This window comes from Sus scrofa, chromosome 16 (genome assembly GCF_000003025.6).
Source record: "Sus scrofa isolate TJ Tabasco breed Duroc chromosome 16, Sscrofa11.1, whole genome shotgun sequence".
Classification (NCBI taxonomy): domain Eukaryota; kingdom Metazoa; phylum Chordata; class Mammalia; order Artiodactyla; family Suidae; genus Sus; species Sus scrofa.
This window is the reverse complement of record NC_010458.4, coordinates 63,409,674-63,423,566: the sequence shown is the minus strand read 5'-3', so window position 1 is coordinate 63,423,566 and position 13,893 is coordinate 63,409,674. Positions and strand designations below refer to the sequence as shown.

The window sequence follows — 13,893 nt, the reverse complement described above, 5'->3', positions numbered from 1 at the left end:
AGAATAAAATATACAACCTACTCTCAGTTCAAGGGAAAAGACATGTTTTTATAAAGAATGATCAATCAAGCAAAATGGGGCAAAATTTTAAAAATTAGTGAATATAAAGTTTGCTCTGCTTTCAAATTATTTCAAAATAAGGTTTTAAAACATTACTTTTTTTTTTTTTTTTTTTGCTTTTTAGGGCCACACCTGCAGCATATGCTAATTCCCAGGCTAGGGGTTGAATAGGAGCTACAGCTGTCAGTCTACACCACAAATGGATAAACACAGCAATGCAGGATCCAAGCCTTATCTGTGACCTACACCACAGCTCATGAGCAAGGCCAGGATCAAACCCACATCTTCATGAATACTAGTTTGATTCGTAACCCACTGAACACAATGGGAACTCCCTAAAAATATAATCTGAAGTTTAGTTTATCTCAGTTCCATCAAAATCTTCAAGCAAAGAAAGTATATTTAAAAAAAAAAAATTTTTGTTCTACTTAAGCATAAATGCCAGCAAAATCACCAAGTACCACTAAGCCCAAAATCTGTATTGAAATACAAGTATTTGTCAGATAGTATAAAAAACTAGGTCCCAGCCTTAGGATCCAGCTGTAGCAGGTGAGACCAGAATGCCAAAGTCACTGCCAAAAGAAGGTATCTATAGACTAGAGGGAAAAAAAAGCACTGAGGATTAGTAATTAGGCAATTAGCTTTGCAGGAAGGGGACTTCACCTTTGGGCCCAAATAGATTAAGTGAAGAGCAAAGTAACAGTGGCTGCCCATTTGTGAATGTTGATCACCAACTTAGGTTAGTTTAAACAAGTGAAACACTGAGTAGGTGAGGTAAAAGCTAGCAGGTTAAAAGCAGCATCAGAGGAAATCACATACCAACCTGATTCCCCCTTCTGTAGGAGGCAGGTAAGGAATCAGTCTTTAACAAACAATAAAATACAGATAAGCTATCTGATGAAAAGGCATGTTGCTGTGTGTATGAGGGTTAACTAAGTGTGATGGATGGAGAATAGCAGTCTCTTCATAAGACAAGGCCAGTGAAGGCTTCTGATTATATACTGATGGGACCAAAAGTGTAAACCACTTTATTAAAAACTTTAGTTCAGTTGAACTTTAGTTAAAGTTCAACTATACCACAGAATACAAAAACATCTTCCTTTCCCTAACTTTGAAATGTGTCAAAGGTCAGCCCTTTTCAATTATGTTTTAAAAGCACGTTAAGAAGCAGAAAGACTCTAAGGACTAATTTCCCTAATGAGACTGTAAGTTTTCATGACAAAGCCCATAATTTCCTCTCAAGCCATCTGCCCCAAGAAGTTATTGGGAAGAAGAGATTGAGATGCTTCCCCCACGATTCTGAAAACAACTCCTAGTTGTCTCATTCCTTAGTAAAATCTAAATGCCATCCTTCCTTAAGAAAAGGGGGAAATTATCCTTCACTAGCATTACCTGAAGCTTCCACAGACGTCTTCAGGTTATTTGGAAGATGCAGATTATACTGTAGGCCACAACACATCTAGATCGAGTGTCTATTCAAGCTAACTACTGGCTGTAATAGCTGTTGTCATTCATCTTAGTTCTGCACCTATATAGCACTATGTGCCAGGCACTATGCTAAATATGCACTTATTTACATCATTTAATTATCACAATACCACCACCCCCTTTCATAAAAGGTTATCACTATTTCCAATTTACAGTTGATGAAACTAAAGCAAAGGGTATTGGCCTTCCCAAGATCTCACAGCTACAGAGTTCTGTAGTGGCTCAGCGGTAGTGAACCTGACTAGTATCCATGAGGACACAGGTTCAATCCCTGGCTTCACTCAGTGGGTTAAGGATCTGGTGTTGCCATGAGCTGTGGTGTAGGTCACAGAGGCGGCTCAGATCTGGCATTGCTGTGGTGTAGGACAGCAGCTGCAGCTCTGATTCCACCCCTAGCCTGGGAACTTCCATATGCTGCAGGTGCAGCCCTAAAAAGACAAAAAATAAATTAAAAACCTCACAGCTAGTAAGCAGTAGAGCCAAGATGAACCCAGGCAGTTGGCGCCAAGTCAGGTTCCTGACCACCACTACCGCTTCCCTTCACTTTAAGTTACTTAACCCCTCTCCTTCAGGCCCATGGCCCCACTGAGCAAGTGGGGGAGCTAACAGGTCCACATCCTCCTAACTACAGAGGTGGACAGGCTTCAGAATTCAGAATTTTTCCTAGTTTTCAAAAGATAACAAGCATTCTATCATCAAGCATACTAATATTTTAGCTGTGAAATGCGAAAGAACCTTCACAACAAATGGATAAATACATACAACATCCTCACATAATTTCAGCCAGGTTAGGTTTGGCCACCAAAAACTTAAAGTTCGGTTTTCAGAGCTTTTTGGATATTAGAATTGCAGTTAAGGGAGTTCCCACTGTGGCAGAGTGGAAACGAATCCAACTAGGAACCATGAGGTTGCGGGTTTGATCCTTGGCCTCACTCAGTGGGTTAAGGATCCAACACTGCTGTGAGCTGTGGTATAGGTCACAGACTCGGTTTGGCTCTAGCGTGGCTTTGGCTGTGGTGCAGGCCGGCAGCTGTAGCCCCGATTGGACCCTTCCTTAGCTTGGGAACCTCCACAGGTCACAGGTACAGCCCTAAAGACAAAAACAAAAGATTAATATACATAATTGGGAGTTCCCTGGTGGCTCAGCAGATTAAGAATCTGGTGTTGTCACTGCTGTGGCACAGCTCACTGCTATGGCACAGGTTGGATCCTTGGCCTAGAATCTTCCACATACCATAGGTATGAACAAAGAAATAATAAAATAAAGAGATGGTGGATGGAACTGTTTTAAAAAAAGTACACAGGGAGTTCCTGTCATGGCGCAGTGGTTAACGAATCCGACTAGGAACCATGAGGCTGCGGGTTCCATCCCTGCCCTTGCTCAGTGGGTTAACTATCTGGCGTTGCCGTGAGCTGTGGTGTAGGTTGAAGACGCGGCTCGGATCCCACATTGCTGTGGCTCTGGCGTAGGCTGGCGGCTACAGCTCCGATTCAACCCCTAGCCTGGGAACCTCCGTATGCCATGGGTGTGGCCCTAAAAAAAAAAAAAAAAGACAAAATTTTTTTTTTTTTTTTTTTTTTTGTTTTTTTTTGCTGTGTTGTTGTTGCTATTTTTGGGCGTGGCATATGGAGTTAGGCTAGGGTATCGGAGCTGTAGCACCGCCTACGCAGAGCCAGCACTCGGATCCGAGCGCGTCTGCACCTACACACTCACGCAACGCGGATCGTTAACCACTGAGCAAGGCAGGACGAACCGCGCTCATGGTTCCTATCGATTCTTAACATGCGCCACGACGGGAATAAATTTTTTTTTAATAAAATTAACTGGTGGTAGAGGGTTGGGGGGTTGCTGCATAAAAGTCTTGAAAAAAAATCTCTGAAACCTTAAGAAAAGTCTATGTAATCCGCTTTTACAAAAATAGCTTTTGGAGGGAGGGAAAGAGAGGTTAAACACAAATAATTTAGATTTTCGGGGTGCTCCATCCACAGCATGTTCCCAGTCAAACCCACACCACAGCAGTGACCCAAGCCATTGCAGTGACAAGACCAAATCCTTAACCTACTGAGCCACAAAGGAATCAATCTAAAATTTAGATTTTAAGCTCCCTATCACGTAACATCAAACAATCCTCTAAAAACACCTTACATGGATATTTTGGAAATATAAATGAAAACAACTATAGGCAAAACACATGTCAGAGTTTTTAAAAGCAGAAACAGTCATAATATCTGTACGGTACTCAAATTATTTAGCTCCCTAATAATTTCTTTTTTTAAAACAACCATCCAAGAAAATGGTAACAGCCACAAAGGGCAAACTATTTCTAAGAGCCAACAAATCCTGACTTCATTTTTGTACATCGCTTAGAGAAACACTCTTTTGACTTTCTGCAACGAGAATGAACTCTGATATAAAACAACCTAATTATTAATGTAAATACTCATCACAGTTTTCAAACACTTGAAAAGAATTCTGTTGGTCCTGTCTCAGGACACCAATAAGCAGTGTTAAATTCTGTTTCCATTATGACTTCTATGTACATTTAATATTTCTATTTATTATTATATCCAAAAGGGTCCACCACAGAGGTCAAAGTTATTTCTCGAGAGCTCAACTTTTTTATTTTTTGCTTTTTAGGGCCACATGTGTGGCATATGGAAGTTCTCGGACTAGGGGTAAAATCACAACTGCTGCTGCTGGCCTACACCACAGCAACACAGGACCCAAGCCACATCTGCAACCTACACCTTGGTTCGTGCCAACACTGGATTGATCCTTAACCCAATGAGCGAGGCCAGGGATGGAACCTGCAATCTCATGGTTACTAATCAGGTTCATCACCGACTGAGCTAAAACCAAACTCCCAAGATGGACCTTTTTCTTTCTTTCTTTCTTTTTTAAGGGCCACACTGGCCGCATGTGGAGGTTCCCAGCTAGGGGTCGAATCAGAGCTACAGCTGCTGGCCTACACTGCAGCCACAGCAATGCCAGATCCAAGTTGAGTCTGCAACCTACACCACAGCTCAGGGCAACACCGGATCCTTAACCTACTGAACAAGGCCAGGGATCGACTAGGATACCACATGTTTCCTAGTCAGATTCATTTCTGCTGTGCCACAACACGAACTCCTCCTGGACTTTTTTTAAAAGGCAATTTATTTCACTATTTCTATCTTACCAAAAACAGGCTGTCCAACAACTTACTGTATTTTAGTCTTACGCTTTTCCTATTCAATCCTCCAGTACTTAAGTCAATGCTGGATCTTCTGCTCACAACTAGCTTCAAATCTGACATTCTGTGAGTCCTCCCATGATGAAATGGTGTCCACTGCTGCCAGGGGCACACCAAGCAGGACAAAACATTTAAGACCCAGGACTAAATATGAAAAAGAAACCCCTCTTCTAAAAATGCCCAAAGAGTTCACTAAATTGAACTGAAGAGCTGTTCATATTTTAAAAGCAAGCAACTAATCCTGTGAGTGAGGAACAAAGTTCTCTACAATTTCTACCTACCAGGGTAACTCCCTACCAAGATCATAAGCTAAATGGTAATGGTAAAATACAGTTAAATGTATTAAAATTAGAATGGGATTTTTTTCACATCTTAGAGAATTGTGCATCACTCAAAAAGGCATCTTCAATTTCTTTTTTTTTTTTTTGCTATTTCTTGGGCTGCTCCCACGGCATATGGAGGTTCCCAGGGGAGGGGTCCAATCAGAGCTGTAGCCACTGGCCTATGCCAGAGCCACAGCAACGTGAGATCCGAGCAGCATCTGCGACCTACACTACAGCTACACTACACAACGCCGGATCGTTAACCCACTGAGCAAGGACAGGGACCGAATCCGCAACCTCATGGTTTCTAGTCGGATTCGTTAACCACTACGCCACAACGGGAACTCCAGCATCTTCAATTTCTCAGTGCTTTCTTATTCAAATCAAAATGTAATTCTCAAACATCACTGTGACTCTCAGGATTCATCTTATTTCACAAGTAAAAGCATCTTCCATACCTATTGATATCCACCACTTATAATTTTAGGCAAATTACTAAATCTGAGCCTTGGCATCTTTATCTGTGAAATGGAGATTAATAGAATTTAAACTCACTGGATTTTCCAGAGTAAAATGAAACAATGTATACAAAGTGCTTTGGCTCAGTTCCTAGTTTAGGAGTGGGAAATACATAGTAGCTATTATTAATTACACAAAGTAAGCTTGGCAACCTTCCTAGATGGTGCAAATAAGCAAAAAAGAGAAGTCAAATATTAAAGGATGTATGTGTTTCACAAGTCTAAAAAAACCACTCTATTTTAAGGCCACTTGGTCCAAAAGGAAAGAGATAAAAATTATGGACTACTTAAAACTTCTAGTGGGCAACCAGATTTAAGAAACCATTTCCAGGTCTAATTACCATTTCTACAGAAAGGATCTGGATCTGCCACCCAAGTGGCCCATCCTCACATGTATATAGCTTACTTCGTAATTACATTCCAATCAAATTACCCAATAACCTTTGTAACAGGTTGAACAGATTTATGGTCCTACTATTTTGGCAAAACTACTCCCTAAAAATCAGTTGTCTCCAAATATGGTCTAGGAATCCGATGCATCAGAATCACCTTGTTCAAAACAAACTGGAACGGAGCTCAGAAATCTTAAGAACATTTAAAAACAACTGCCCAGAAGGGTCTGGCAAAAATGTTCTATATTAAATCCACCCAGAGTATAACTTAACCTCCACTTACTTTCTTACAAGCTCTGCCACTAAAGCACTTCTGTTCTGCTCATGTGTCTGAATTAATTGGAAAATTAAGGGAGAACAGGACCAAAAAAACATTAAGAAATAAAGACACGTCTCAAATAGTAGCTATTTCAAGTAACTACTAGGGACAGTTTTCATTTTTTAATCAATAGGACTGATATTGACTCACCTATAGAGAAGATGAAGATGAAGGAACACAGTCTTTGAAGCCTCCCCCCACCCCCAAGAAAACCTGATCTTAAGATTAAACGTAGTAAACTGTGCACAACGAAGTATGGTCTTATTTACACATAAATGATTGAAAATTAAGCTCATGAGAAACCCAAGTCCAAAAAAACATGCATGGCAGAGTTTGTGTCTAACACACCTAGTTACCTAATTTATAAAATTTTAGTTATTTGCTTATTTTTGGCCACATCTGTGGCATATGAAGTTCGAGGGCCAGGGATCGAATCTGAGCCATAGCTACAACCTATGCACTGCTGCAGGAACACCAGACCCTTAACCAATTGGATCCTGAACCTGCTGCCACAGTGAAAACTCCTCAAACTGGACTTTTAATATCCAACTAATCACTTCCAAAGTAAATCATTAGTACAAGAAGAAGAAAAAAAGAAGTGATTAAAAAAAAGCCAACTCTCAATACAGTGAAATATTAGTACAGAAGTGTGTGTCCTAAAGCTGCTTAGGTCAGAAAAAGTGATAAGCACTTGCCTCTATGCTATTTTACTGTGGAAATCCTTTAACGACACCTTGGGATATAAGCAGGATAACAACCAAAAACATTTTAAGTGTTTTAAATAATGTACAACTCCACACAATCATTCAAGCATACTACTTGAAGTCCTTAATTCTCAACCTGGACACTTAGTATAAGCTACTCATATCACTACTCACTGCTTCACCAGAATGGCTGTATATTTTTCCCACCAAAAGTACAGCTATTGCACCATACGTTTCATGGTCTCTGTAAAGAAAAAAAATCAGACTTGGTTTATATTTCCTTAAAACACAAGTAAATTTTCTACAAATTGTGTTAAGAACTTAGTGAAATCTTTTCAATTATTTTTAATGCAACAGTATCCCACATACATAAAAAGACAGTATTTGTAAAAAGATCAATTCCAAAATACTAATAGCCACAACCTTTAATAAACATGTACCACAAAATTAAAATGAACAAGGGCGTTTATATTTTTATTTTTTTATTTATTTTTAACTTTTTTGCTTTTTAGTTCCCAAGCTAGGGGCTGAATTGGAGCTGTAGCTGCCAGCCTACACCACAGCCACAGCAAAGTAGGATCCGAGCCTACACCACAGCTCACAGAAATGCCAGATCCTTAACCTCTGAGCAAGGACAAGGAACGAGGACAAGGATCAAACCTGCATCCTCATGGGTACTAGTCGGGTTCATAAACCACTGAGCCACAAAGCGAACTCCCTCCCAACAAGGGTTTTTAAACCTAAGCATTTACTTCATGGTTCCTCAATTCATATCAGATCTCAGAATTTCAAAGCAGCTTTATAACTTTTTTTTTAAGATGTGGAGAACAGTAATAAACTATTTAAATCATCCCTCGTACAGTAAGAAACCACAGGTCTTATTAAATATACCCCTTCAAGTATAGAGAAGGCTGAGAAACTACCTTTTTTTCTCTTTAGCCTCACCTGCAGCATTTGGAAGTTGTCAGGCCAGGAACCCATGCTCCAGCTGCTGCAATGCCAGATCCTTAACCTGCTGCACTGGGCTGGAGGATGGAACCAGCGCCACCATGGAGACAAGTAGGAACTCCAGAAAGTACCTTTTTTAGAAACCTGCGCTGAAGGCCTCTGCCCTTGGAAGATTATCTTGGCTGGTTAGATTTTCCTATTTTCAGAGTTACTAAAGTTGGAGGTGTGTTTAAGCGAAAGGCCTAAAAGTTTGCAGGCAGGTAAGAGATAATGTTTCCACTGACCCAAAACAAGGGATGAGAGGCTTTCACAAGAGGCCCTTAAGAGACTGCAGTTGTCCCCTTAGTTTGTTCCTGAGGGAAAAGAACTATTTTAAAAAACATGGAAATGCATTCAAGGAGATGTAATCTGAAGAAAAATCCAAAATGTGGAAAATTCTACCAAAGTCTATGGCTTAATAGATACACTGCCAGAGAATAAAAGTAATGGCAGGAGAACCACAGATGAAAAACTTCTCAACCAACTCCAATGTACCAACTTTCCTTGAGTTCTAATTTGAACAAAACAATGTTAATTGAGACAATCAGAAATTACCACTGACAGGATATATGATAATATTAAGGAACTGTTGCTATTATTTGAAACAGTACAGTTACATTTTAAAGTCTGTATCTTTTTTAGAGATCTGTACCAAAATATTTATGGTTAAGGGGTATGCTTAGGATTGATTAGCTTCAAAATAATCCAGTGGAGGTGGGCTTATGATAAAACACTTTTGGCTAACAGTTAATAAATGTTGAAACAAGAGTGATACACACATGGAGGTTCACTTATCATAAGGAAATTAAATATTATGCTACAACTGATTATTCTAAAATCATCAAGACAGTTTAAAAACTGACAGAATGCTTATTACATAATGCTAAATGAAGAAACAAAGGTACATATGTCAAAATTGCAAAAGATAAGGAAGAAAATAGGAAAACCAAACTGAATTTGTGAGTTAGTTGATTATCTAATATATCTGCCAGTCATTAGACTCTGCTAATAAATTCAGGAGTAGGCAGGCAATCTAAACTACCTATAAGGGCTGGGTATAAAACAACAGTGGAGGAGCCTGGAGTAAACTAGAGAATGCAAGCCTCACTTTAAAGGCATTCAGTTTCAAATAAATACTATGCTACACAAAATCTGCTTGTAACCAAATACTCAAATATCCTTAGGTTGAGGGTGACCATGCCATTTATCTACCAAAGCAAATTACTCTGAATAAAAAAGGGAGGCGGTGACAACAAACCAGGACAGTACAGGAAAACCACCTGGTCACCCTCTTCACTTTACATATATTATAAACTGAGGTATAAAGTTTTGTTTGCTTATTTGTGTTTACAGTCTCCTGCAGAGCAGTTCCTCTGTGACTCAGTGGGTTAAGTATCTGGTGTTGTCATTGACCTGTCTCAGGTTGCTGCTCTGACTTGGGTTTGAACCCTGGGCCAGGGAACTTTCATATGCCATGGGCATGACTAAAACTTTTTTTTTTTTTTTAAGTCAACTGCCTAAAGTCAAAACGAATTGGCTTCATAAGGACTAGAGACTGAATCCCAAAGAGGAACAGAGGTTTACCCAAAGTGTTAATTGGAGAGGCAGATGCTAGAAGTCAGCACCCCAGTATCCAGACACTATCCAGCTCCATCTACTGTTTAGTCCCATTTTCTTTTCCGTAAGTTTTTTGTTTGTTTGCTCATACCCACAGCATACACAAGTTCCTAGGCTAAGGATTGAACCAGCATCACAGACTGGCCTATGCCACAGCAGAGACCTGATCCACAGCAGTGATTAGGCCAAATCCTTAACTGCTAGGCCACCAGGGAACCCCTAGTATATTTAATTACATGTGCCCTGCTCATTTTTTCCACAAAAAGATTATCTTTAAAAACGTGTTCTTCAAGCAAATAATTATAAAAAAATAAGGCAAAAAATACAATGACAGTAAGGTGAAGAATGTTTAATGCTTTCAAATGTAGACCCTTGCTCAATTCAACTATATATGAAATCCTGTACTCTAGAATCACTTTTTCTACATGGTGGACAATTCTTCCAACTTTAAAAGACATTTTCGTACCATGCATGGTGTTAGAATAACTAACTAATAAAAATAGTTTGACACTTTTATTAAACTCCCTGTAATTACCAAAAAAAAATAAAATAAAATAAAAATAAAAATAGTAACTGGCCCCTTGGAAGATTGAAGAAAAGCACCCATATATTGATGTACTTAAGTCTCCCAAATGTTGGTTCTTTCCTGATTATCCTACAAAACAAGCAAGAACCACGATTTCAGAGCCCACTGTTCCCAGGATACAGCTAAGGAAATGGGGGACTCTCCAGAGCAGAAGGTGCGATGGCTATGAGCTGAATGAACAATATGCTTGGCTCCAACACCCTTACAAACCACTTTATCTCATACAGCTACTGAAATGAAGATAAGCATTGTATTTCAGAAATATACAATTCTTTATTTACTGCTTAATAGGAAATTTGCCAGCCAAATTACCTTTCTAATACGAAATTAGAAAAAGCATAGGCTTTAGGATCAGACCAACCTACATTTGAATCCTTTGCCATTTACAAGCTAAATGGCTGGCCGAATTGAATGAACTTCTAATTTCCTCCTATATAAATGAAAATTCCACCAGAGTTGCGAAGACTAAAGCATGGTACTTAACAGGCACTCAGTAGGAAGCTCTCGTGTCTAAAGGTTTCATTCAATGGCCAATTCGAATAGGATACAAACTATTTTTAAAGCAAGTGACGACTACAGCCATGGTCTTGGCAAAGCCAGTAGAGAGTTATCTCTCAGATCATCAATTAACATCAACACTGTGCAGTAAAACACGCAATCAAGTAAGTGCAGATTACAAAACATACTACATTTTTCCGAATTAAACTATGAAAAAGATATTCAACTAGTCAATCATTGGCCCATAGTAATTCCTTGAAGGGCTAAATTTTATTTTATGGGGGGGGATAAAATTTTAAAAACACCGTCTGATTTCCTCACCACTTCCAAGATGTGTGTGCATCCTATATAAGCTTCTAGAAGGCAGAATACATATAATACTCAGAATGCCTAGGAGAGTGCTCTACACGGATGTGCTCAATAAATATCTGTTGAATGAAAAATTGATATGGTTCCCTTAATGGCTTTTTAAAAATTACTTTAGTGACAGGATCCTTTCACTTCAAAATGTTAAAATGTGAAAGGAACCCCAAGGAAAGAAACTGCTCTTTCTAAGTACTGTCAGTAAAAATAGACCCAAACTCAAACAAATTGCAGTTCCCTACCAAAGAAAATTTTAAAATAAATAAAACACCAACACAATGAGCACCTCAAAACAGAATAGCACCATCCATTCTATTTCCAGAAACAACTTACCTTTTTGCACTTTCCTTTTGCAGATTTGAAATCCAGATTCTCACACAATCACCGGCCTTCACTTCTGTTTGATTCAATAGCATACACACTATCAAGCATACACTCTCTCTTTTGCTATTAATCAGTAGAAAGCACTTTGGTCTTATTTTGCTTTCTAACGACAAAAAACAAAAGTATTTAAGTCCTGACGTAAATTCTACTTCAAAAAAAAAAAAAAACAGCCAGTTCCCGTTGTGGTGCGTTAGAAACGAATCCGACTGCTAGCCAGTGGATTCGGGTTTGATCCCCGGCCTCGCTTAAGTGGGTCAGAGATCCAGCGTTGCTGTGAGCTGTGGTGTCGGTTGCAGAGGAGGCTTGGATCCCATGTTGCTTTAGCACAGGCCAGCAGCTAAAGCTCCGATTAGACCCCTAACCTGGGAACCTCCATGTGCCGTAGGTGCGGCCCTAAAAAGCAAAAATAATTTTTTTTAAAAAAGACAAAAAAGAAACTAATTTTTTTAAATTTTTTAAAAAATGTAAGACGTAGGCGTAAAGGCTCCCATCTTCTCCCATGCTTCAATTATGTATCCCAAATGAGGAAAGATTCTTAGGTCTGGACGGGAGGGCAAGCAGCTAAAAGTAAAACATACTAAAATTAACCATTTCTAAACAGGTGAGACACTAAGTGTGTGCTGTTGCAGGAAACAGAATGAAGAGCCGTGAATGGGAGTCTCTGCACTTCATATCTGCAAAAGAAGAGAATAAAAAGGTTAAGGTAACTCTAGACCTAGAAGAAAGTATCTTCTTCACCTGTTTAAAGTAATGCCCAAACAATTAAAAAAGGAAAATGTGGTACAAGAGGCTGGCTATTGAGTTCACACCCAAACGTTGTGGGTGAACTCAACCATTTAAACTGTATCGTTTGAGAAGTTAGTATTTGAATACTTTTATACCACATCTCGATACTAAAGGTTAAAAAAAAAAACATCTCTTCTTTAGACTTTTCTTAAAGCCATCATCATGATGAACCAAATATGCTTCCATACTGAACTTATCTAGGGGGAATTAGTTCTAACTAAGAATAACAGTCAAGGATCTCATTTTTAATAAATGCTTTTCCCTTTATAAGGAGTGACAGCCTTTTGGGAGTCCCAAAGCACACACCCCTTTTTTCAACCTCATTCAAGGCTAATTTGAGAACAGGGCAGTATCCCCCATCCAGCACCCCGTTCTCTGCAAAAAGCCTTCTGCATTTTGCATTAACCCATCCACCCTTGTGTGGGTGAGCCAGGGCCAGGTCATAGGAAAAGGCCGAGGCTGGGGGTGAGACCCGCAAGGCCGTCAACACCCGCGCCCCCGACCCGGCGGGACACCTGCACTCGCGGGCGTCCACCTGGGGCAGGGCCCGCCCTCCTGCGGCCCCACGCGCCTGCCCCTCTCGGAGCACGCGCCACGCGCCGCGCGGGACCCAAGGGCGGTACAGGCAGCAGGGCGCCTAAGAGGCGGGAGCCCGAAGTGAAGGGGCCGCCCAGGCTCGATCCCTCCCCGGGGACCGTGGGGGCCGGGGCGCCCGGGGGCGTGCTGGGGAGGACGCGGTACCTTTTGGACAGATCCATCAGGACCCCCGAGAAGAGCTTCTCCCCGAGGCGGAACGACACGACGAGCGCGTCCTCAATGATGTGGTCCAGCGTGACCCGCACCTCCGAGCCGGGGATCAGTTGCGACACCGCGGAGTCCCCGCCCGCCGGCGGCACGAGCGCAGGGGCTGCTGGCTGGGGCAGCGGTAGTTCCTGGCGCTCCTCGGGAGCTGGGGGCTGCTCGGGCGGCGGTGCAGGGGAAGGTGGAAGGTCAGGCCCCTCCTGAGACGCGGCTGCCGTCAGCTCCACAACACCGGCAGGCAGTTCGTCCGCCTCCAGCTCCAGCTCCGCCGCCTCCGGGCTGCAGGCGAGCTCCCCCGGCGGCGGCGGTGGCGGCGGGAGCGGGGGCTCGTCGGCCTGAGGAGAGGACTGCTGCCCGTCGGCCTCGGCGTCCGGCACAGATGCTTCAGTGGCCGTGACCGGGAGCGGGTCAGTGCCGGCCTCGCTGCCGGGGATGGGCTCCATCTCCGGCTCGGCCTCGCCGGCGCCCCCCTCCCCGGGGGACGCTGCAGTCGCTGCCGCCTCTGCAGCCACAGCCGCCATTTTCTTCCTGGCTTCTCCCTCCTCCAACTCCGGCTGCTGCTGCGGCGGCGGCGGCAGCGCTGCTGGGTTCCCCGGGCCTTCCCCGCCCTCACGCTAACAGTTTTGTCCCGCCCTTACCCCCCCCATGCTCGCTATTGGCACTGCGCCATTGGTTCCGTCCTACACCCCTCCCGCACTTGTGACATTCCACTGGTCAAATCAGGACGTCTATCACCCAGTCCATCCCTCCCATGCAGAGTAGGAACTTCTCATTGGCCGGGCGAGTTGTCAAATGTGGTATCTTAGAGGAGGAGTTGGGGACGGGCTCAAAGGG

The 13,893-nt window shown here is 42.0% G+C and overlaps 1 protein-coding gene across 10 annotated transcripts in view; it reads right to left on the bottom strand.

Annotated features, from left to right (window-relative positions):
- PWWP2A (PWWP domain containing 2A) overlaps nt 1-13,669 on the bottom strand; it is a 40,100-nt gene extending 26,431 nt beyond the window's left edge. For 5 of the 10 annotated variants that reach the window (XR_002339711.1, XR_002339710.1, XM_021076910.1 and 2 more), the window contains exon 1: nt 13,000-13,669. Coding sequence is in view for 6 of the 10 variants with exons in the window: in XM_021076910.1 (XP_020932569.1) it covers nt 13,000-13,580 (581 nt within the window). In the remaining 4 variants the exon portion in view is untranslated. Of the gene's footprint in view, nt 1-7,211; nt 7,282-11,421; nt 11,642-12,999 lie in introns of those variants that run through there. The other 5 variants (XM_021076912.1, XM_021076913.1, XM_021076914.1 and 2 more) reach the window with 5 other exon arrangements.